Source organism: Strix aluco, chromosome 21 (genome assembly GCF_031877795.1).
Source record: "Strix aluco isolate bStrAlu1 chromosome 21, bStrAlu1.hap1, whole genome shotgun sequence".
Classification (NCBI taxonomy): domain Eukaryota; kingdom Metazoa; phylum Chordata; class Aves; order Strigiformes; family Strigidae; genus Strix; species Strix aluco.
Window position 1 is genome coordinate 12,049,925 of NC_133951.1, and position 23,463 is coordinate 12,073,387.

The window sequence follows — 23,463 nt, forward strand, 5'->3', positions numbered from 1 at the left end:
TCTGGGCTTTTTTTGGTCTCCAGTTCCTGTTGCATCCCCTCAAAATGCACAGAGATGGGGGGGGCAGGATACTATTTTTCAGGGAATTCTGACAACTTAAGCAGTTTTAAAGCTATGAGAAGATGACCTGAGATAGATTCCCCCTGACTTTGGCAACATGTTTTCACCAGAAGTGGGTGGCTTCTTGAATTTTAAGTACAGTCATATGCCTCTGAGCAGTTTGGTTTTTTGCCTTTTTTGGTGGTGGTTTGTTTTTTTTTTTCCCCTTGGGGTCAAAGGCAACATATACCTGCCTTTGTCCTGTAACCTAAACTGGCTCTTCCACCCAGGAAACAGGTGGAAGAGGTTTTACTGCCCTGTGAAGCTGTAGGCTTTTGAGGGACGTGCACAGATCGAAATGGTGTGGGTTGATCACTCTTGATCAAGACCAAGAGGCAACCGGCAGACTTGATGGCGAATACTGTGCAGATGCTCTCCAGTCTGGCCATGCCCAATCAATGTGCTGTCTTGTCTCCGTGGCAGGTACTGCCCTTGTGAAGTAAGATTGCTCTTTTCCCATACGCAGTCTAGATTACAGAACAGACTTAATAAGAGGAAAATGCTCTTGGCATCTCTTTATTCAAGCCTCATCCTTGGATCTAGTTTGTGTCCTTCACTCACAAGACCAAGAGCCCGTGCAGGTTGAGCAAACCAATGGCCATGTGTTCCCCCACCCTCCCAAGGGCACAACCAGCTACAGAACAGGAGATCCCTGCTTTTCCACCAGAGAGTTGGTGTTCAGGGTGTAAAGGTCTGCTGCAGCCATACCACAGCTTAACACACTGCCCGAGCACAGCAGCTTTGGTTGAGTACCCAGCAGAGAAGCCCAGTGTGATTCTTGAACATCTGAAGAGTTGCCCCTCTCAGTCTCCGCAAGTGTTTGTAGATGGAAATTACCAGCTATTAAAACTTGCCGCTTGCCTTGCAGGGGTTTTCCCTACCTCTGAGCATGAGTTAAGGACTGTTTAAGTGGTCAGCTTTGCTCTGTCAGACGCAGGAGCCTCGGGCTGTGTGGTGTCGTTGGCCACCACCTTGGCTTCTCCATACGTGTCTATGCATTTCCTCACAGCTTCCAGGATCAGCTGTAACCGTCTGTCTAAAGCCAAGAGGTGGGGTTCGGTGAGGACTGGGGCCAGGCGGTCCTGCAGGAGGGATTCCCTCATCACGTCGCTGAGCCGATATTCGGGCTCGGCCAAGAGCTGGAGTCGTAATAACGTTGTCCTCTTTATTCTGGGGGGGGAAAAAAAAAAAAGCAGACATTTTAATGCAAACTTCTTGTGGCAGCCGAGCAAGAACCAGCTGTCTGTGCCCCTTGGTAGTGGGGAAAGGAGGGAGGGCAGAGATGGGTGAAGATACTTCACAAAGAACTTTGCAACAAAACCTTTCCCTTTCTGAAGGAAATGAAAGTTTTTACAGAAACCTCTGATGCTTCCTTTGTTTTTCCAGACTGCAGAGTATTTGTACTGCAGATTTCTGTCATCAGAGAGAAAAACATGATAGAAGTTCTCAGTAATGAGTGTTTTTCCTCTGAGTCAGAGATGACCCAGTTCCCCAGATTGCTGCAGGGTGGTGCCATGTTCCCAGGGATGACATTTATGGGGTGTGGGCAGAGGGGGAGGTAAAATGAAGAGGCATGAATGAGGAAAAAAAAAAATCTTCTATCAAAACTGAGCAAAAAGAGGGAATATATCCTGGAACTGATTTAACTGTGACTTTTCACCTTAAGAGGTACTGAGATTTAAATATTATATCCCTTTGCCAGAAAGTGGGATGAAAAGCTATAATGGAACACTTCTGGGAATGAAACTAAGTATTCTGAAATAATTTGTTTAATTCTCAGCAAAAGTGCGTTGACTTCAGTATCTCTAATACTGAAATTAATCAGTGGTTTTACTTATTGCCCTTTAAATTTTGAAAACGAAGTAGTCTGTGTCCGTGGAGCCATTCCTATTTAAAAGCTGAGCCAGAATTTTCAGATGGAAAAAGGTGTAGTTGGGAACATTTTAACCAGCTCCAGAATTTGCCTTTGTATGTTTGTTGTTTACCCAGGGCATCGATTGGGAACAGCAATCTGGCGCTCTGCAGCTCTAACAGGCCACGTGCTGTTCAGATGTCAAGAGAGGCTGCTTGGAGCTGCTGTTCTGGGCCGAGCAGCCGCTGAGCTGCACCAGGTGCTGGCAACGCTCTGGAGCAGCCAAGAGACGTGCACGTCTTCGGTCGGTGATGCCCGTGGTGTTGCACGGAGGAGGGAGAAAGGTGCTGTGACCGGCTGCCTCCCGCGCGGTGCTGGCGACTTAAACCGTGGCTGTTGTCCTGGCTTGCACGAATAACCAAACCAAAAAAATACAAAAAAAAAAAAAAAAAATCAATTGATCAAGTGCTAAGCTCAGCAACAAGGCTTTAAATCACTGCTGGAGGATGGCTGTGAGGTTCTGCTGCTGCCGGAGAAAGCTGCCTGCAAAGCAGATGCGAACCGCAGCAATCGAGCGTGCGTGCGCTCTCCGTCTAGGCAAGGGGTGGCCGAGGAGCTGCTGTGGGTAAACACCAGCTGTGTTTGCTCTGGTCCGAACAGTGACGGGGCTCGGAGGTGGAGAACGGGATAGTCTGACCCCGCGGGGAATGGCTTAGTTAGTGCTGTAACAGTTACATAAGGCGGAACACGGAGAGGAGCGTGAGGTGGAAATCCTGCCAGCGGGCAGTTGGAGCCCTGCTGAGGTACTGAATTGTTGAAGATCTGACCCCAGAGCCTTCTAGGGGCTTCATCAGCCAAGCAGATAGATGTGCCAGGTTAACTGGGGGCTGTTTGCAGGCCTGTCTGTGCCTTGGTGAGGGGTTTGACCCTTTCAGGACCGTCTCTTACTGCGTGGCTGTATTTGTGCCATTTACTGTACTCGGAGCAATGCTGGGAGAGGAGAGCAGCAGACTTCAACGTGTGGGACAAGGATTGGTGTGGGAGCTGTGAAAGGAAGCTAAAAATACCAGACTTAAATCTGCTGGAAGCCAAACTTAAGAGAAAAACTCGGCTGGGAAGGAGATGACTGTGTTTAACAGGGAGCCTGTTGTTCACCATCCCCGTGGTTTGCGTGGTCCCTCTCGTCTGGAGTGGCTGGAGGACTTTGTTCCCGCTCAGGTGAAATCTGTGGCCTCTGCACTTACTCAAATAAACCTTTTTCCTTCCTTTCCAAGCGTTTGTGGATGCTCCCCCACTCCGAATGGACTTGCTGTTGTGGGAAATGAGGTTTTGTGTGTCTCCCTCGGGCAGCGTGAGTTGCTTTTACGCTGTTCTTGGCCCTAGTTGGCTTATTACAAGGTGCGACTTGCAGGTCTTCTTACCACTTGCTTTTTACAAGAGGAACTAAATTAAGGAGAGCTTCTGGGAGGTGGAAGAACAGGAAGGATATGACCTGTGGATATTACTGTATACAGGTCAAATTAAGAGGTAGACTTAATTTAAACTGCACAAAATAGGAGTTCAAGAGAAGGATTCGCTGCGAGCCTGTGATTATAAATGAAAAGACTCACTGGGTGCAAATAACAGTTCTTAAAATGAGATCCAGTAATACAAATGTATGGGGAGAGTGCAGTTAACACCCTGAGGCTGAGATGGAGCAGGTACAGCGAGGAAATAGGTTAGGCATCCCTTAAAGAGAAACCACAGGGAAGAGCAGCTTTTTCTGTCTCTTAAATTTGACTTTCAGCGGATGATTTATGTGAATTAATAAAGGGGGAAGATAGGATTCAGATAGTAAAATTTATGAGCTTCTCCTTAATGCCATGGGAAGAAGAAACCTGATGAACTGTATCAGTTCTACCAGGCTTTTGGATGGATTCTGAGCTCCGTGTCAGACGAATAGGGCTGAGAGCACCTCGTGTTGATGGGCTGGGAGATGCCAGTAGGCACTTCTGGAAGGGTTTGATCTGATGGACAGTGTTTCCTGGTCTATCGGTGAGAGCTTTTACACTTGCAAGGCCTTTTAGTTTCAGCGGGAAAGTATCCAGGAAGGGTAGTTGAATGACACCGTAGCAGGCTGCAGCACATCAGAGTTTAATACTCTGATATAAAAGCTTAATCCTTGCTTCAGGGACAACTTGTCTGGCCTGCCCCCTCGGCTGGGATTAGCACTGCTGGATGGAGCCAGGCCCGGGTGACTTCCCGCAGCAAGTGCTGCCAGTCCCTTACGGTGGGAACACCGACGTGTCTGGGGAGGGAGATGAAGCTGGCACTTACATGCAACACTGGGAGAGCGGGGCCAGGATGGAGGTTTCGTCATGGGAATGTCGCCCGAACCTGGCGGGATGAAGCAGAGAGCGCAGAGCTTTAGTGCCTGCCCGCCACCTTCCCCCCCTTCCCCAAAGTCCTCCCACAGCCTCACCCTCTGGCGTTGTCCAGATGCAAGAGGAAGCCGTCGTCCCCAAACTTGGTGAACATTTCATAGTGGTGACGGTCCATGTTCCCTGGTAAAGGGCAGACAGAGGAACAGAGTTTCCCTCGCATGTGACAGAGTAATTTTCTAAACTGTCCTATGTTTCCTTCCAGATCTGCATGAAATACTTGTTGCCTGCTGGAAGCGTCTAAGATGCTCAGAGCTGCTGCTTTCAACTTGCTGAACCCCCCGGGGAGTGGGCTGGGGTGGGCCGGGGGCTCCTCATTGCCGGCACATCAGGAGGGGTCGTGCTGGCCGGCTGTGGGGAGACATAACTCTCCAAAAACTGTCTCTGGAGTAGAAGGGATGGCTTTGAGAAACCCCGTGGCATGGGAAGGCAGACAGACTGATGCTGAAAAGCCCCATGGAAGTAAGGAACGTTATTTCCCCTGTCATCATACCTATGAGGAAGTCAAATATGGCCATGTCGATGATGTTAAGCAGCCGGTTGCCGTTGCTGTAGGGGTAGATCTCCCTCACCGTGTTGCAGTAGAGCGGATTCACTTCCCACCTGCAGGAGATGGAGAAGTGGTTGCTGTTGCCATGTCCCTACAGCACCCCAAAGCTGGTCTCCCGTGTGGAGATGGAGAGGAGGAGGACTTAGATCTCCCTCCTTGTGCACACAGGAGACTGGAAGTCAAACCCAGTCAATGTCCAGGCATTAAGAGTTATTAGACTAATTATGGGCATTCTCTGAACCTTGGCCTTCCTCTGCCTGGACATACAATTTCTGTACGTATGTCTGTGTGTCTGTACCCTGCTCATTCTCCTTCCTGTGTGTTCCCTGCAGTGCAGATATGGGAAGCAGCATCATTTACCCACTTACTCCTCTTTTCCATCAAACGAGTAGGACCGGATCCATGGGTTTGGGATGGAGAGTCGTGGTGCCAGGTTGAGGGACGGCAGGAAGGCAGAGAGGGACCCTTCCAGGAGGTGAGGGTTCCCACACACTGCATACTCAGTCTTGCACATGTACGGGCACTTGGCAAAGAAGCACACGTTGCTGGCTGGGAGGAGAAGAGAGAGGAGAATGGGGAAAGGAGCTGTGATCTGCAGGAGACCGCAAGGTAACCTGGGCTGACTTCTTCCCCATCGCGTGACGGTGACTGCGTATATTGTGGTGTACGTAACCAACCACATCACGGATGTGAAACTGCCAAAACGTGGACAATACCTGGAGTTTGGTCGATGGACAGACCTAGTCCTGTGCTAGTGGAAGAGCTGAGGGAAAATTGGGTGTGGGACTAGATCTGGCAGATGATTCCAGCTGGAGGCTGAGGGACACTCCTGCTGTAACCGTGTCTTTGTGCATGTTTCGCTGAAGAATTTAATTTCTGCTCAACAGCACAAATCCTGCCGGCCCCTCTTGCCTGCAGATCCTGCTCTTCCACCCACATGGACCAACACGTCTAATCCCAGCTGGTGGCAGCCAAGTGCCTACCTGGCGAGACAAAAAAGACGCTCTGCAGGATCTCGTTCTTGGTGACCTCCAGGATCTCCTTGGTGACGTTGATCAACCTCCCAACTGTGGGCGGGACCCTCCGGAAATCCAGGATCCTGCACAAAAGGGACAGTGGCTCAGAGCCTGTGGTGCAAAGGGATATCACTGCACAGGATGGCAATGTGGGGCGGCAGATGCTGCCCTGTCCGTTCCGTTGGTAAACCTTTTGATGGCTGCACCTGCATGGATTTTTTTTCTCCCAGCTTCTTTCTAGCAAATAGCCAGGATCGTTTTACCCTCTGGACCAAAACGTGGCTGAGTTTGGATTTTGATATTTTAATAGCTGCTGCCTGGAACAATCTGGATGTTCTCCAGGATTAATGTCTTTTTCCCTAACTGGTTTCTCTCATCCCCTCACATGCAAGCTGGGTCCTTTGGGAGCCAGAAGAGCCTTTTGGGCCCTTCTACGATGTTGGGTTTGACATGGAGCAAAGATGTGTTGAACCTGGTACAAGGCGACTGAGACAGTGGGAGGTGAGGAGGCATCACCCCACTCAGAGACACTCATGCCCAGCTGATTCAGCTCAAATATTCTCAAAAAAATCAGGGCCTGGGGCAGAAAGGCATTCATGGCAGTGAGTGGAAAGCCGCTGTTGATTGCTGAGTCAGTAACACGGCGTGAACCAGCTAATGCTGTGCTTTGCTCCTTGGGTAATGTCCTCTGCTTCTGAGAATCGGGCACAAAACAGGATTTAGCCTGTTACTTATTGAGCAATGTTTAAAGAAAAAAAAAATTATATGCTTTCATCTAGCATCTTTCAGCTCTAAAAACCACAAAGCACTTCAGAAAAGCAGTCGGGCCTCATTTTTCTGGCGGTGGAGCTGGGCTGCAAAGACAAGCTGAGGGTAGCTGAGTCAACCAGAGTCACTGCGGTGATGCAGGGGCAGAGCTGGGAAGGGAATTCAGCTCTCCATTCCCTCGCTTGGAGCTTGAGCTACAGGACTTAGTCTAGTCCTGCTTATTGTATAAGTTGGGTGTGGGAACTGGAGACCCCCATCCATGACCATCATCAGGGATCACTTTACCTTGATGTTCAGTTCTCATCCCATCGAGGGGAAGAAGGCTGTTGCCCTGCTCTTCTAATAAGGGTATTTTTGATTTTATTAAATACAAAGCCAGCTGGCAAGAGGCGCCAGGTTAATTGCTCATCAGCTGAGGGCTTGAAACTGCATGGCTGCAGTTTATCTCAATCCAAACCACGCCTTGATTGCTGATTGAGCGTGTGACTCCCTCACCGGGAGGGGATCCAGGCTGTGCCCAGAGCTCATCTTTGCACTTCGATGCACGGGACGGACGATGTGTGTGTGGCTGTGTGACGGCCGGGTGAATACCTGAATACCTATCACGACCTGGATTTCATCCACCAGCCTCTTCTCGTGCAGCAGCCAAGGCAAAGCTGACCCCTGGGCTTCAGATGAGAGCCAGAGCCACCCCATCCCCAAAGGATGCATCAGCTCCCAAAGGGGTGCTGCAAAGCCCTCGCTTATCTAAGGCTGAGCAGCTCTGCAGGGCTCAGTGCGGCTTTTCTCATGCCAGAGCTGTCCGTGGGCAGAGGATGGGGTGCTGGCACCATGGCAGGGCCCTACCTGTCCAGGTGGAAGGCGGCAATCTCCGCGTTGTGCCGCTGGAAGTCAACGAAGTAGAAAAAGTCCTCGGGAGTCTCTTCCTCGCGTTTCTGCCTGGGAAAGAGCAAGGGGGTTAACCTAACCGAGCAGGGCACTGTGGGCAGGCAGCACTGCAGGCAGCTGGCAGGAGCCTGGACGCAGAGTGGAGGCATGAGGACAGCGCACTCGGGGTGTGTGGCCACCATGCTGGTCCCAGGGCCACCGGGCAGAGCTGCAGTGCCCAGGCCAGGACCCAAAGCGCCCGGTGCTGAGCCAGGGCCATCACCCGCCGTGCTGGGGAGCAGCACTTGTGCCCTGTCTCGGTGGTGGGTGGGCGAGGGAGGCAGGAGGGCTGACTCTGGGCTTTAAAACCTTCTGTGCCAGAGTTTAAACCCACGTACTTAGGACAGAGTTTCGAGTGGGTATAACATGGGGGGATGTTAGAGGCCACGCTCCACTTCTTGTTTCCCCGTGGGAGGCAGAGAAGAGCTTTGGCTTGATCCTCTCACCCCTCAGATGGGAACAGAAGCTCATTTAATTTCATTTTCTGGCTGTCACACAGTGCCCCGATATGTGTAGCATGTGAATTTGCATGCTCAGCCTCCCAAGCAGCTGTATACTGCAGGAAAGCCCACAGGCACTGCGGAGCCCTCCTGGCTCAGCTGAGTGCACAGATGCTTTCCCTCCCCTCCTGGACCTGCTGGACACGGAGCAGAGGTGGATGGAAACCAACGGGAGAGGAGCTGGCTGCTTTCTGGCTGAGTAAACCATCCCAGCCGGCGTGCTGCCAGCTGCCCTGCCTCTGCACGGAAAGTAAAGTGACTGGGAAGAGATGTGAAGAGTCCCAAGGGTCTACGAGTAAGTGCAGAAGCAATTTAAAACTCTTGTTTGAGGTGACCGGGACTGATGGCTGTTTCTTGGAAATACTCTGGGGAATCCAAGGAGAAACAAGGTAAAACACAAAGTCAGCTGGGGAAGAGGAAGAAATGGGCAAAGCTCTTGGGAGAACAAGTGTCCCAAGGTCCTTCGCCGTCTGGCATCTACGAACCGAGAAATTTCCAACATCAATAAGCAGTGTGGGAACATCGGTGTTTATCTGCGCGTCCCTGCGATGGTGCGAGCAGCCAATAATAATTAAACATTTTTGGTTTTCAAGGTAGCTGAATGCAGGAGAGGAAGGACGTGGCTGTCCTTGCCAAGGCTGCTCGCACCCCTCGCTGCAGGGCTCCTCGGTTCGTGGCTACGGGGGGCTCGGGGGCAGCTCTGCCAGCGTGTCTTACCTCATGGGCTTGAACATGGCTTTCCCAAAATCCTGGAACCTGAGGACCAGCTTCAGGTGCACTCCGCTGGGCTTCACGACTTGGGGAGGAAACGGGATGTTAGCTGCCTGGAAAGCCTCCCCGGCGCATGGGGAAGCACTGCGTGGGCACTCAGACGCAATTCAGCTTTCCACCCGGTGAGCCCATCCCATCGTTCCTTCCAGCTGCTTTCCTTGTCTCCTCTGCTTCTGCAGTTGTTTATCCTCCCTCTCCTCTGTGCCATTGAGATTTTCCCTCTACCACTTGTCCCACCAGCCATTTGTTACATCCTCCTGGGGACTTTTTCCTCCATCCCCCAGCAGAAACCAGTGGTGTACATGGCACCCACATCCCAGCCTCTGCTGGGGCAATGGGCTTTAATTGAAGGGAGAAGGGCCTGGTGTTGCCCGGATTTACATTTCCCTTGTTGAGGTTAGGAAGGAGGAGTTGGGGAGTGAGGTCAGCTGAAGCTAGACTGGCTCTTAGGAAGTATTTCTTTGCAGAAGGGGTTGTTGGGCATTGGAATGGGCTGCCCAGGGCAGGGGGGGAGTCCCCATCCCTGGAGGGGTTGAAGAGTTGGGTTGACCCAGCGCTGAGGGATCTGGTGGAGTTGGGAACGGTCAGTGTGAGGTTCATGGTTGGACTGGAGGAGCTTCAAGGTCTTTTCCAACCTTGATGATGACTGTGAAGCGAGGGCACGCGAGGGGAGAGCAGGGACCCGCGGTGTCACACTCACTCTGGCTGCAGTCGCAGGCTCCCAGCAGCGCTTTCTCATCCTGGCTGTAGTCTGCAAGGGCAGGAGGAGCGGTGAGACCCCGCTGGGCTCAGTTTCTTGCTGCTGACCCCTCCTTCCGGCACTGGGCATGCAGGGGAGTGCTCCCTGCCTGCCCCAGCCTGGCAGCCCCAGTGCCACGGGGGCATAGTCCCCTTCGGAGGCAGCCTGGGGGGATTGAACGACTGTGCAATGGGCCCCCTGCATGGCTGGCACCAAAAAATGCTGCATTACAGGCCACAGCCTGGTTCTCCCATCTCAAGGTAAGGGCCTGGCAACTGCAGAGCCCAAAATCTGCCGGGAAGCTGGCTCAGGGCTTCCTCCAGCGAGCAACATCCCCTGCCTTGTTTGAAAAGTGACTTTGGGGAGGGGCTGGAGCCCCCCAGCCCCATTCAGCTCCCAATGGCCCCATCCCCATGGCAGGAGGGTGCTTACCAGCACTGATAGTGGTGAAGTCTTGCATGTCCCGGAGGAGCCTGTTGACGGTGGGGCTGGAGCGCGGGTAGAGCCCATCCCGGCTGATGCCCAGGTGGAACTGGAGCCAACTGGCCTCTGGCCGGAGTGGCAGCGGCGCTGCGGGGGAGGTTAGGTTGAGCTCCTCCCTGTAAAGCTTGTGCCTCCTGGAAGAAAGTGGTTACGGGGTGATGAGGATGAGCCACCCTTACTGCTCTGAGCCCAGAGGCTGTTGGGGAGTGGGGAGGGTGCTGGGGGGCACGGGGTGGATAAGAACTCTGGGTGCTACCCAAGGAGAAACTGAGGCAGGGAGTGATGACTGAGATGGTCAAAGGTCTCACAAATTGTGCTGCTTTCTTGCTTTTGCAAAGCCCTGGGAAAGCAGCCTCAAGTGGGAACACAAGGGACTCTGTTGTCTTCTCCTTGCCCCATCAGGACCAGGAGGGGTGTCAGGGCATGGCTGGAGCTAAACACACATCTCCAGTAACACAAGAGCTGGCCTAAGTGATGGATGAAGTGCCTCCCAGAGGGACTGCAGGCTCCAGGCCAGACCTGGGGAGGGGATGTGATGTGATAGCAGATAACTTGGGTCTGGACTGCTCAGTGAGGTGGCTGGAGAGCCCAGGAGAACAATAGGGTCTTGTCCAAGCGAGCCTCTGCAGAGATCTGTCCTTACGGTCATTACATCTCTGACAGAGCTTTTTCCTGAAGCCAGAGGTCCCAGGAAGGGGGAAATAAAAAAAAAAAATATCACTGTTAGAGCCAAAAATTGCCTCCGTGACCAGATTCACAGCCCTTGGTCTGGCGAGCAGGGATGCAACGAGTGTCCTGCCCCTCATCTCTTAAAATCGAGGTTGAATCCAGCCCTTTCTTGGCAGGCAGAGCCGAAGGGGCCTTTCAAGTTCGATAACAACCCAAAAACATCTCCCCACTTGATCAGCATTTTCCTCAACCTTGAGACCTCCACGGCTGGGACCCACGCTTTGCTAAACTGCAATCGAAAGGTCACTTGTTCCACCCGGCGGAGGACAGAGCGATAGTTTCTCATTAACGCCAGCCGAGCCATGTACGGAGTAGTCAGTCCTGATAAAGGGAAAAGGAAGTTCAGTTTGCACTGAAAGTGCCAAGATACATCCATGAAAGAAAACAGGAGCTGGGGGCTGATATTGAGGGGGGCTGGTGGTAATGGAGGGGGGCATTAACCAAGCCTGGGATGCAGCGGCTGGGGAGAGGGAGGTGCCACGTGCCTTGCAGACCCTTGGCAAAACACGCTCTGGGAAACAGGGAGATGAAAAGAGACTTTTCCCTGCCTGCCTTTAGTTTTTCCTAATTTTTTAGTTTCTGCCCGACGCAAACAAAACTAAAAGCGGCAAGGAGCGGGAGGCTGGCTGCCCGCGCTTTTCAAGCTCAGTGGGAGAGGGGAGCGTGCGCGGGCTCTGCCGGGGTTTGCGGTGCTGCGTGGCTCGCGGCGCTGGCTGCCGCACGCGGGTGCTGACCGTGCACCCAGGCACTTATCAGCCAAGGCGTTGGCACTGGCAGCTGGAAAGAACTCTGCCTCGTGGGTGTTGCCAGGTTTTTTTGCTTCAAACCAACAGGAAAGCGTTGGGGTTTTTTTTCCATCATCCTTCTCCATCCAAGCAGGCTAAACAGCCTGGTTAGTCCAGTCTAACCATGAGCCAAGGTGGGGAGGGACATGTTTCAATAGCCTCCTGGGAGAAATCTAGGAAATGGAGAGACGTGTCTGCAGGTCAGAGCAGCCCGTTCCCTCTCCCAGTTTGTTTGCCTTTCAGGTGGATCGGGTCAGCGATGGCGCAAAGTCCACGTGTGCGTGGTCAGGAAGAAGAGCGTCGGTCCGGCTCTTTGCTCAGGCTGCCTGCGCGGGAGGCAGAAGCTCCCCCGAGATGGGAGGAGGCGGCTACAGGAGCACGCAAAGACTCGTCGGTGGGTTTGGCTGGCAGGCTGTGCCATGAGGATGTGGCTCCGGGATGCTGTCGGCTCCAGCGGACGTGCCTCGACCTTCCAGCGTGCTGCTGCGCACCAGGTCTCGCGTGGGCAAGTCTTTGAGGCACAACCTTAACCCCCCGCCGCAGCCAGGGATGATAAAGACCCCAGTGTAATTTAGAATGACTCAGGATTTTTCCCTAGGGAAGCTACCCAAATATTTTACCATATTTGCTCTCCTGCCTCCCATACACACAGGCTGGTTCCCCCCCCCCGGGGTGGCAGTGAGCAATAGATTACTGATGGGGAAAAAAATGCAGCGGTTATGCAAGGGGAGGCAGTTCCCGGCCGGCGGCTGCTTCCCAGCCCGGCGCCCACACGGTCCCTGCCCTGGCTGTGCTGCTGCAGGGCCAGCGAGCCCCTTTCCAGCCTTTAAACCCAAAATACAGCTCGCTCTGCCTCCCCATTTCCTTCAGGATTCCTGAAATATTTCCCTGTCAGAACAGATCTCTGCAAAAGACATAATGATACAAAAACTGGGCTCATTTCTATTTTGCTATAAATAGCCCTGGGGGTGCCCTAGCCCTGCTCAGCCAGCTCGCTGCTGGGCTGTGCGGGGCACGGCGTGGGGTGACACTGGGCACAGGCCACTGGTGTCTGCTCGCCCTGTGCCTCCCCCAGCACCGAGCCGGTCACAGAGTTTGGGGTTTTCAAGCTGCTCCTTCAAGGATAAAAATAAGCTCTGGAGTTTTAAAGGAGGTTTTTTTTTGGTTTTGAAGAGGTGTGGATCGTTTTTCTGCTGTTTCCTTCCTGCATCCCCATCAGTCTCTCCAGCTGGTTCTGCATCCTGCAATCAAATTCCTGGTCCTAATTGAAGAGCCGGGGAAAAGCACGGTCATGGGCAGCAGCCAGCACACAGCGAGCACGGCGGAGGTAGGACACGGGCTGCCGGGCTCCCCTGGGCATGGGGATGCGAATCGGACCGTATCCTGGGGCTGCTCCATGAGCTGGCAGAGTCCCAGCCCAGCTGATATCCAGCTGGCCGCAGAAATGAAGACGGGCACGCTGAGCTGTAGGTACAGGGTTAAACCACAGCTTGTTCCACTCAAGGGGAGCATCCTGCCACTCTGAAAGCTGCTTTGCCGACAGCCAGACCTACGTGTGGCACAGAAACGTGTTGTCAGCCAGGAGAGGATGGCCCAGGGACCCTCAGCTCTGACCCTCTTCCACCTGGTAGTGGATGTGGTCACACCTCGATGAGAGCTGGCATGGACCTTGCAGCACTATCTCCAGCCCCCAACAACCGCAGCAGCTTTGCTCAACCTACGGCTTAGGAGAGAAAGCCACGGTTCCTGGGTCCCACAGAGGACACTGCCCTTCGCTCTTGGCAATTACAGGGACAGCTCTTTCACTGGCCACGTCGGAGGGGACACGGGCTCTGCAGTGCTTCTGGTGAGGCAGAAATTCCTCCATGCCCACAGCAAATTAACGGTCTTACGAAATGCATCAGCCCCGGCAAGTGCCATCTTATTATATATTCAATTTGCAGCACCAACGGCAGGGGATGTTGTGTGTCACCTCGTCCTGTGTACGCTCTCTGAAGGCTTTACAAGCTTATGAGCATCATATATTTTATTTCAAAGTGACTGAGGAATAATCAATACTCTGCCTCCCTTCTCCTTCCCGGAGGTGCAAAGCGAAGTCAATCAAGGGCAAACAGCATCACAGCTTTCCTCCTGGCCACAACATAACCAAACCTCAGAACAAAAGGCAACGTGCAGCCACGGCTTTGTTACAAACAGCACGTTTAAACAAAGTGGTAAATAAGGTCAGGGACTGCAGACTTCTTACCAAATAGCTGGGGCTGTCCCACAGGCAAGGCTGGCACGGGCGTAATGCCAGTGCTGCTGCAAGTGCCTGGCACTGGGTGCTCAGGGCTTCTGGTGGTGCTCAAGAAGCCGTCAAGTATGTGCCGTGATCTGCTTTGGTTCAAATCCCCTTTCCCCACCCGGCTTTTGTGTGGGAAACATCCATCTTGCTGCCCAATTCCTGCTGACTTCAGGAGGCGTTGCTCAGCTCTGAGAAGATGCACCCAAGCGTGGCCCGTGGCACAGCCTGGCCACAGCCTGTGTCCCGAGGATACACAAACCCATCGACTCAAGCCATGTGAAGGAGGATTTGACCCGCTCCAGACTGACTTGGGCAAGGGATGGGCCTTGCAGGGGTGACCCCCGGCCAAGCGCACCGGGCGGCTCCAGGCTGTGGGTGTTGCTCAGGCCCTGGAGGTCCTTCTTTGGTTCCTTCCATTATCATTTTCCATCATTTCCTCCTGCGAATCGTGCCCGAAACCGGGACTAGGTGAGTCCCACCGAAATAAGAGGAATATGCATCAAAGTGGAGAAAGTGGGAGCTTGGAAATCCTGCTCAGCAAACAGCGTGTGTGGCGGGAGGAGCAGAGGCTGGGTCTGACGCTGGAAACCAAACCTGGCCAACGGGGAAGTGCCAGGACAGGGACCTCTGAGGTTGGTCCCCAGCAGATTCTGCTGTCCCCTTGCAAGTGGGCACCGTCCCCATGCCGTGAAGGGGCAGCGGGACGATGCTGGGAGCTCGGTGACCTGCTCCAGCACCACATCACCGTGGCCGTCCCTGCTGGAGCCGAGTTTGTGCGTGAAGGAAGAAGGTGGTGGGTGCAGGGAGGAGCCGGGGGACACTGGAGGGTGCTGGCTGTCACACAGCCCTCCTGCAAGGGGGGGTCAGATCAGGGGTTCAGGGCCCCGCAGTGTGAAGCCCCAGGGGTCGGATCCTGCACAGGCGGCCAATGGAGCTGATGCTGAGGGTGACCCCCCCTGCCGGGGCCACCGGGATTAGTGATGGTCCCACCCCAGGAGCAGGAGACGCAGTTTTCCTGCGACCGGAGAGGCAGCAAGAAGAGGGCTCTGAGCTGGGAGTTCCTTTCTCTCCAAAAGTAAAAGCCTCCGCACCGTTTCTTGCAGGGACGAGGGGCTGGACGGGGAACCAGCACCCCGACACCGCTGTCATGGATCAGAGGCAGACACGGGCACGCAGGGCTCTGGCCTGGGGGACTGCGGGTGCTGGGTGCACCCAGCTTTGGGGTTTAGCGCCTGGGGGTTGTCTCCCCTTCTGCCCTGAGCCAAAAAGGCGACGCAGAACAAAGCAGGCGCTTACCCGTGGGAGGATGTGGCTTGTGGGGTCTCACCCTGTGCCCCAACAGCCACCTGTCCCCTCCCCTGGGGCTCTAACAGCGGGGTGAGAGGCACCCCAGGAAGCCCCCTCTACTCAGACCTGCCTGTCTGTGGGGTGCTGGTTGTTGGGGAGGGGGGTGACGGTGGGGCAGAGAGCCAGGAATGGGGGACAAGGCGGGCTGGGGAGGCTGGGGGGGTACCCCGGGGGTGTGTGCCCAGGCAGGGGGTGCTTAAACAGGGGTGTCTGGGAGAGCTGCCCAGAAAGGGGGTGCCTGGGGGGTACCTGTGCAATGGGTACCCAGGAGGGCTGCTGGGGGGGTGCCCGGGAAAGGGGTGACCAAGAGATGCCTGTGCAGGGGGTGCCTGGAGAGGAGGTGCCTGGAGAGGGGGTGCCCCATGGGGAGATGCCCAGGCACGGGGTGTCCAGGAAGGGGGTGCCTGGTGGGAACCTGTGCTTGGGGTGCTCATGCAGGGGGTGCCCGGGGAGGGGGTTCCCAGGAGATGCCCACGCAGGGGGTGCCTGGGGGGTACCTGCACTTGGGGTGCTCTTCCAGGGGGTGCCCGGGGAAGGGGTGACCGTGGGGTGCCCGGAGGGGGGCGCCCGCACAGGGGATGCCCGGGGGGGTGCCCGGGAAGGGGGTGCCCAGGAGATGCCCATGCAGGGGATGCCCGGGGCGAGGGGGTGCCCGTGGAAGGGGTGCCCGGGGCGGGGGGGCGCCGTATCGGCGGGACGCACCTGTTCCAGCGAGCCGCCTTCCGCCGGTAGTAGCGCAGCGCTTCGCGGGCGCGCAGCAGCGGCTCGGCGGGGCCGTCGGCGCGGTAGAGCGGGTGGGCGAAGAGGCGCCGCAGCGCGGAGGCTGCGCGGGGCGGGAGCGGGGCGGCGGGAGCGGGGAGGCGGCGGCGGCGGCAGGGACAGCCCGGGAGTCCCGCCGCCAGCTCCCGCCGCGCCCGCGGCCAGAGGTGGAAGTAGAGATCGGCCGCCAGCAGAGCCCCGAGCAGCAGCAGCACGGCCGGGCGGTCCCGGCGCGGCCCCGGCATGGCCGGTGCACAGGGGACCGGGAGCCGCGGGCGGGGGCAGGGACAGGGGTAGGGACGGGGACGGGGACGGGGACAGCTCCGGGCGCCGGGACCCGCCGCCGCCGCCGCCGCCGCCTCCCGGGGCAGAGCGCACGGGGGAGCTCGAGTGGCGGAGCCGGGGGGTGCGGGCACCTCGGGGCGGGGACCGGGCCGGGCGCTCGGGGCCCGGGGCGGGGGATCGGGGATGGGGTGAAGGGAGAGAGACGAGGTGGGGGGGGGTGTCTCGGTTTAGGGTGCCGGTCCCGGCGGAGGCTGCCCCGAGGGAGGCGGGGACCGAGCCGCCCCCGGGCTCTGCCGCCCGCTGCGACCGGAGGAGCTGGAGCCGCCCGGCTTCCCTCCGCTCGGCCCCGGCGGGCTGCGGGACGCCCCCGCCGGTCTCTCCGGGGGTTGTGCTCCCTCTCCCGAAGGGGGAGCGTCCGCCCGGCCAGGAGCCCTGGCAGGAGCTGGGGGCTGGCGAGCGGGGGTGCTCGGGGCAGTGTCTGGGTCAGGCGGTGGGCTTGCAGCCCTCCTGCGGTGCTTTTCGGCACATGGTTCAGATTCTGCTTTTATTTTCTTAATTACTAATAGATAAATAAATAAATTAAATAAATAAATAAATTACTCGAGGAAACTCCTCCTTGCAGTTTGCTCGGAGAGGCTTGGAGTGGGGATGTGCTTGGGCTGGGACCCACCGAGCTCGGCGTGGAAGGAGAACGGCGTGGAGAACCCAGCGAGGAACAGGTTGAGGAGCACCAGGCCAAGGGAGGGAAATGGAGGAGAAACGGGCTGTAAACAAAGGGAGCGTGACGAGACTAGCCTGGCTCCGGCACTCTGCGGAAGGGAGAACAAAAAATAAACTGCAGAAAGAGGGAAAAGTCAGTTATGTTTTCAGCTGGCTGGAGCAGAGTTCAGTTTTGCATGCAGCACTGCGAAGGGAGGCTGGGCGAAGCGTGCTGGGATCAGGGGCTGGGCAAACGGGCAGCAGTGGGGCTGTCGGCGTCTGTCCTGGCACCTGGGAGGCTCCTTTTGCCGAGGATGGGCAAGGAGATGATCCCCTGGGTTGTGGCTGGAGGGACCTGGAGAACATCTGTCCCCTCGGTCTCTTGATCTTTGGAAGACGGGGGTAGTTCATGCTCTCATTTAGAAATGCAGTTTCAAAATTGCTCCGTCGTTTGGTATTTGAAGACTTTGGGTTTCAGGTTTGGGGGGCTTGCTCTAAGGCTTTTTTTTTTTTTTTCCCTGTAATATCAGGTTTTATGTATTTTCCACAATATGTCAGAAAAATCGTAAGCACAAACTGCAGCTGGTGCGAGGGCCGGTGGGAGGAAACGATGCGCTCCCCACACCACTGTGCTTCTGCTAGGGACACTGGCTGTGCTCTCAATTCCATGCCCTGTGGGGACAAAATTGGTTCCTTTATGCTCTAAACCAGACATGAGGTATCAAGAGGGAAAATTTTAGGGTCCTGCCTGTACTGGAAAGCCTTGGAGGCACTGGATAGGCAGGGTCTCTGCTCAGAGGCTTAGGGTCTGCAGGACGGGAAGGGCTCCCACCACGCTTAGAGCGGATCCTCGTGATACCAAAATACAGAAGAAGCTTTCAGGACATAAAATTGGATGTAAAGAGCGGAAAAATGATCACCAGCTCTCTGGCCACGTTGCTTAGGAGACAGCAAAGGGGTGTTGTGCTGCAGCAGCACGCTTTGTGGGGGGACATCATGGTCTTTGGCCCCTCCATGGGCCAGGCGGCTTGGCAGCTTCCCCAAGCCAGCATCATCATAAGCCTGATAATAAGCAACGGCCTGGGACTAAGAATAGGATTATTCTTTTTTTTTTTTTTTAATTTTTTATTTTTTATTTAAAAACCATTGAGATTAACCAGTTGAAGTTAACAAACTCAGGAATTCAGCAAACCTGAATGAATCACCAGGAGCAAACACTGCTCCGTGGCTGTCAGCCCTCTGAAGGGCACTCATTGACTCACTTAAACTTACAGAGAAACTTTTGACAAACACTCCATCAAAAAACTGGCTAATACTTGCTTCTCTCTTAATCCTCCCTGAGCTGTTTCCCTGTTGCTCATCTCTCCCAGAAACCATTATTAAATCTTTCCTGGTCTGCAACACTAATTCTGAACGAATGCATCAAGGAACAAAACATCAGCTGGGCCTGTGTCTTTGTGTTATTTGCATGCTCCGCAGGAAGATCGTTTCATTTTTTAATGAGACTAATTAAAAAGAAGCAAAAAATAATAAATCAATCCCATTAATCTGTAAGAAATTGAAGCACTACAGTCCTTCCCAAAATGTTGGTGACTGCCAGCTCCTAACACACCAGGATGCAAAATCACTCCCGTCATTATTATTTAGACCATCTCAGCGATGCCCCCATAATTCCAGCACTACTTGGGCTTTGCTGGCACGGCCCCCAGCCCAGCCCGCTCCCGTGGCAGCAGGGAGGGGATCCCACCGGATCTCATCTCCATCCCACGTGCATCCCTCGGCATCTCACCGTATTCTCGTTTCTTGGTTCGTTGCTTTTGCTGCCGGGCCGTACCTGGGCCACGCGCAGGCGCTGCGGTCCCGGGGCTGGAAGGAAAGCACTGCTTCCCACCCCGAGTCTCAGCAGGGCTCAGCCGAGCGGACCGAAACGGGTGGACGTGTTCCTAAAATTAACCTGCTTTGATAGGACACTGACAGCTAAAGCGGAATCAAATTATCGTTTGGAATTACCATGAGATAATTGGCCTCATTTACTATTTTAAGACTGAAAAAAAAGGCTCCCTCTTCCAGACAACTGCAATGGAGAAATATTCAGGCGTAGATGATGTCCCAAAACATATCATTAAAGCTTTAAATAAATGTATGATGACATCTCATATTAAGAAAGACTTCCTTTGTATTTCAGATAGGAACCAGCCAGGTCATTTTCAAAGTCATTTTTTAATAAACAAAAGATATTCCTCTTGTTTTCCAGTCATGCAACTTAAAATATTTGGAGATGTAAGTATGTAATTTGAATTCTTTCACACATTATTGATTTAAAAATCATCCTCCTTAGAGACGCCTCTTACTTGCCAAAAGGTAAATCCTCTGTCTGCTGCTTTTTGTCTTTTTTATTCTGCTTGAAACGCTACAGAACTAACCCAGTCCCACCCTGCAGATTATCATGTTTGTAAGAATGAGAAAGAGATGAGAACTATCCCTTTCTCGCTCTCTCATTAATTACAAGGATTAAACGCCAAGGCAGCTATACAACATTATAAAGAAAATAAAAATATGAATCGGAGGAGCCAAGTTCTGCATTTGCTGCTTCACTATCACGATGTGTCTGAGCAGATCGTGGTGTGGCCACGCCAGAAGCACGTCCCGCGGCTCCGGTCCTGTTCCCAGTCCAGCTGATCCAGTCGGGGCTCAGAGGACCAGGTCCAGCTTCTCCCTCTTTACGCAGTGGAGCTGCTCTGTGCCGGTGGCAGCCATGGTGTGGGGGAACAGGGGTGTGATGGGGGACAGGGAGACCATGGTGCAGTGGGGAAAGGGGTTTCCTCTTCACATGGAGCTGCTGAAAAAAGGTGGTTCCAGTTTGTATCCCCAGTGAGGAGGGAGAAAAGCCCACAAGGAGCAAGAGAGCCTGGGGATGTGTTAGCACAGGGCTAGAAATAGAGGCAAAGCTGCAGCTTGGACCCTCCCAGGGAAAAGCCAGGCTGATTTGCAGCTCTTCTGGAACGTGAGTTCGCATCTGAGGTCTCTGCTGTGTCCCTGACCCCGTGATGCTGTTTTGGCTGCCCCCGCGGCTCTGCAGCTGGGGCTGTCTGAGACGTCCCCGCGTGTCCGGCTGCTCCCTCCTGTCCTCCATGGGGCTTTGGCTGTGAGTCCCAACCACCTCCATCACCCTCCTCTCACATGCCCTTTCCACCCATAATGTGACTCAGGAGATGCAGCTGCTTGCTCAGGCTCCTGCCCTACAGCAGATGCTCAGCGGTTGCATCTGACCTGGGTTTTTGGCAAGGGAGGGCCCCAGATAGAGCACAGACGTGCTGGCTGCTGCCCTCAGGGCTCAGGAAGGTGCCCGAGACCCTCGTGGGGTTTCATCCCCCCTTTCCCCTTTGCTCCCAGGGCTGAGCACCTGCTCCCAGCCTGGCTGCCAGACCCGAAGCCCCTTTGGAGCAGCGGATCCTCCTCTTTGGCAGCAGTGCAGGCAGGGACTGCAGGCAGGAGTCACTGCCAGCCCCTGGGGTGGGGGGAGGAGCCACGGGCTGGGAGCTCCACCCAATAGGTGTGGTCAGGAAGGGCCAATCAGGGAGTGGTGCTGCCTATAAAAGTGCTGCCTGTAGGAGCTGGGGAGGGCAGAGGGTGTTGGGGGGTGGTTGGGGTTCCCCAAAGTGCATCCCCCAGAGTGCATCCCCCAGGCTGAGCACAGCCTCGTGCCCTTGCAGAGGCTGGGGTTTATTTTCCGGGGAAGGTGACACCTCTTGCAGGGTGTTTGGTGGGGTCCCCTCTGCCTCAACCCCCCCAGGGCTGGGGGTTTTTCATCGCCAGGGTTGTGTGAAATCCTGCCCGGGTCTCTGCTGTGCTGGTTTGGTGAGGGAAGTGGTCGCTGTTGCTCTGGGCTGTCTCGCGCTCTGCTTCAGCTTGCAATTAAAAATGAAATATTTGGGCTAAGTGCTTAAATTAAGAACACATTTTTGTTAGCTAACAATACACAGAAAAGCCCTGGAGACCCTGATAGGGCAATTAGTGCCTCTCCACTTGCATTGGAGATGAATCTTTTGAGAGAGGAGGCCTATTCACTCCAGAGGATTTTTTGGTACAAAAATGCAATTATAGGGTATAAAAGGAAGCGCTTAGAAACATGCAAAGTGGGAATGAAGCCTGAAGCCTCCTTTGCTGCAGGACGGGGAAGGCAGGAGGTGAGAGATGCCTCAGGCACAACATCCCCCTAACACTTCCCCATCCGACCTGCCGGGCCCTGGCAGCAGCTCCTGTCAGCTCGTGGTTTTGTTTTCCTCCCCTACCTCTCCTGGCTGTTCTTCAAGGTTTGTCTCCTTGGCCTCGGCAAGCTCTCAGCTGCTCTGGGCTCGGGGGGCCGGGCGGTTCCTATTCTACTTGGCAATTAGCTTTTGCACTGCTAAGCACAAACAAGATGAAACCACCTTTGCGGTCCAAGAGAGCGGCTGTTGTTGGCTGGGGTCGTTTTGGGGTCGTCTCCTTCAGCACAACTTTGTTTTTCCCCTCGAACCTCCCTCCCTCTAAGCATCTCTGAAGCTGGTGTTAGTGTTTAGAGCAAAGATTTGGGTGGCTGTGGCAGGTGCCCACGCTCGGTCCCGACACCATCCTGTCTCAGGAGGGACAATACAGATGGTGACCAAGTCATGAAACTCTTGCCCAGCGCATGGGATCTGTGAAGGCTCCAGCTGTGCTGCACAGGTACCTGCTCTTGTCTGAACTCCGGCTGGTGGACACCAACCCTTGGAGCCTAAAAAAGGTCTGTAACAAGCAGAGCTCATGGAGAAAGGTGGTGGTGACCTGCACGTGGGCAGGGCTGCCTGTTCTTGCTGCTGCCTGTATGTCCCCCGCAGAGCGGGTGACACGGGGATGTTTGTCTTGGATGTGCTGGGGTGGACTGGCAAACAGTGTTGACCTCTTAAGCAACGCTGGGGGTTTTTGGCCGTCCAGCCAGTGGCTCAGCTTGCATTGAGTTTATGAGATCTGATTTCCAAGATAGTAAAAACAAAACAACCCTCCCCAACAGCCGGACTCGCTGGCTGACGTCGCCTTTGCCAGGGAGGAAGGGAACGGCGCGTCTGTGTCGTTAAAGGTTAAATAACAGCAAATCACATTTCTTGTCTGCAAATGATGCTGGGCTGTGTGTGCGCATTCTTTAATCAGTATTTAGTTTGTTGAATTACTTTTATTGGTAGTTAACTGTGTAATGGTCTCGGTGGAACATCTGGTCCATGATTTGAAAAGAATATTCTTCAACCCTTGCTGAGTGCAATTATTTTTGGATACAAGTGGAGGCTTTAGAGCCATTAAGAAGATAAAATGCAGATTGTTTGCAGAGGTTTTTATTTTATTTTAATGGCTTTCAAAGAGAGGAACTTCTATTTTTTTTCTTTTCTATTGTTAGCAGACAGTGCAGTGGAAACCAAGCCGAAAGGCTGGGAAGAGGCACAGATGTTCCCTTTGCCGTTGGCTGGGCCAGGCACCCAAACCCAGGGCAGAGGGTTTGAACCTCCCTCCGAAGCTGCTGTAACATTTTCCAAATCTTCCAATAGCTCATCTGCCCACCAGTTTCTTAGTAAAACCACCAAGGGCTGGTGTGGGACTCCCTATATAATAACTTAAAAGCGTGTCAGTGGATGGGACAAGGATTGCTTACAAAACAGAGAAAATGAAGGGCTTTGTGCTTTCTTCCATTGATGGGAAAATCACAGATGGATCCCAAACCCCTGACTCCCAGCCCAGTGCTGGTCCATCCAGACCACAAAAGAAAATAGCCAATCTCTGTTTTTTGGGCATGGTAGGGCATTGTGATAGCAACTGGGACACCTTTATCCTCAGGAGTATATATTCTCCAAAAAAGGCCCCAAACCATTAATTTATCAGTAGATAATAAGTTCTCTCGTGAGTTAAATGTCGTTTATACATTATGCCCCTCCATGGAGGAGGCTGGCTGACTCCTCTTTGTCTGCAAGAACAGTGCTTTAAATTATTTAGAGAGAACTATACAATCTTGGCTGCTGTTTGTTATTACGATTGCGCATCTTGTCCCAGTGAAAACCGCAGGCAGACGGGCTGTAAAATTATGGCTGTTTTTTAGTAGGAAGATAAAGTGAAACTGTAAAACCAGGTAAGGATGGATGCCTTTAGTTTATCCTGGGGACATATAGGTGAGATTGTGGATTTGAGAAGGACCTTGGATGGCGTTGGAAGTGCCAAGGGATCAGTCATGGGATGAAGTTTGATCTTGGCTTTGTGTGCTTTCAAGTGAAAAGGGCACTGCAGAAGGAGAAAGAGGAAAATGATGGAGGAGATGGCAGCTCCCCAAAAAGCTTAAGAAGGAAAAGGGTGAAAACCAGCCACGACTTTGGGGTTGTGCAGGCACTTTGCTCGTGGCTGGTTCATTGGTGGGAGCACCTCTGCCAAAGCAGGGTGGGAGTAAGGGCAGGA

At 54.1% G+C, this 23,463-nt stretch overlaps 1 protein-coding gene across 1 annotated transcript; it reads right to left on the reverse strand.

Moving 5' to 3' along the window:
• Positions 1–588: 588 nt before the first annotated feature.
• On the reverse strand, positions 589–16,409 carry FAM20A (FAM20A golgi associated secretory pathway pseudokinase). The gene is made up of 11 exons (XM_074847491.1): positions 15,973–16,409; positions 10,075–10,259; positions 9,604–9,654; positions 8,850–8,928; positions 7,552–7,644; positions 5,905–6,020; positions 5,290–5,470; positions 4,865–4,974; positions 4,413–4,494; positions 4,268–4,327; positions 589–1,269 (listed from the first exon to the last, which is right to left on the reverse strand). The coding sequence occupies exons 1-11, from the start codon at positions 16,272–16,274 to the stop codon at positions 1,005–1,007; spliced, it is 1,524 nt and encodes a 507-aa protein (XP_074703592.1). The 5' UTR covers positions 16,275–16,409; the 3' UTR covers positions 589–1,004.
• Between the last annotated feature and the right edge of the window lie 7,054 nt (positions 16,410–23,463).

Bases quoted from the DNA above. Each gene is read 5' to 3' on its own strand.
- FAM20A (XM_074847491.1), bottom strand. From the start codon at position 16,274: ATGCCGGGGCCGCGCCGGGACCGCCCGGCCGTGCTGCTGCTGCTCGGG. The intron at 4,975-5,289 runs GTAAGTGGGTAA...CATCTCCTGCAG, and splicing joins TCGTTTGATGGAAAAGAGGA to GTGGGAAGTGAATCCGCTCT. The intron at 1,270-4,267 runs GTAAGTGCCAGC...TTCCCCCCCCAG, and splicing joins CCGCTCTCCCAGTGTTGCAT to AATAAAGAGGACAACGTTAT.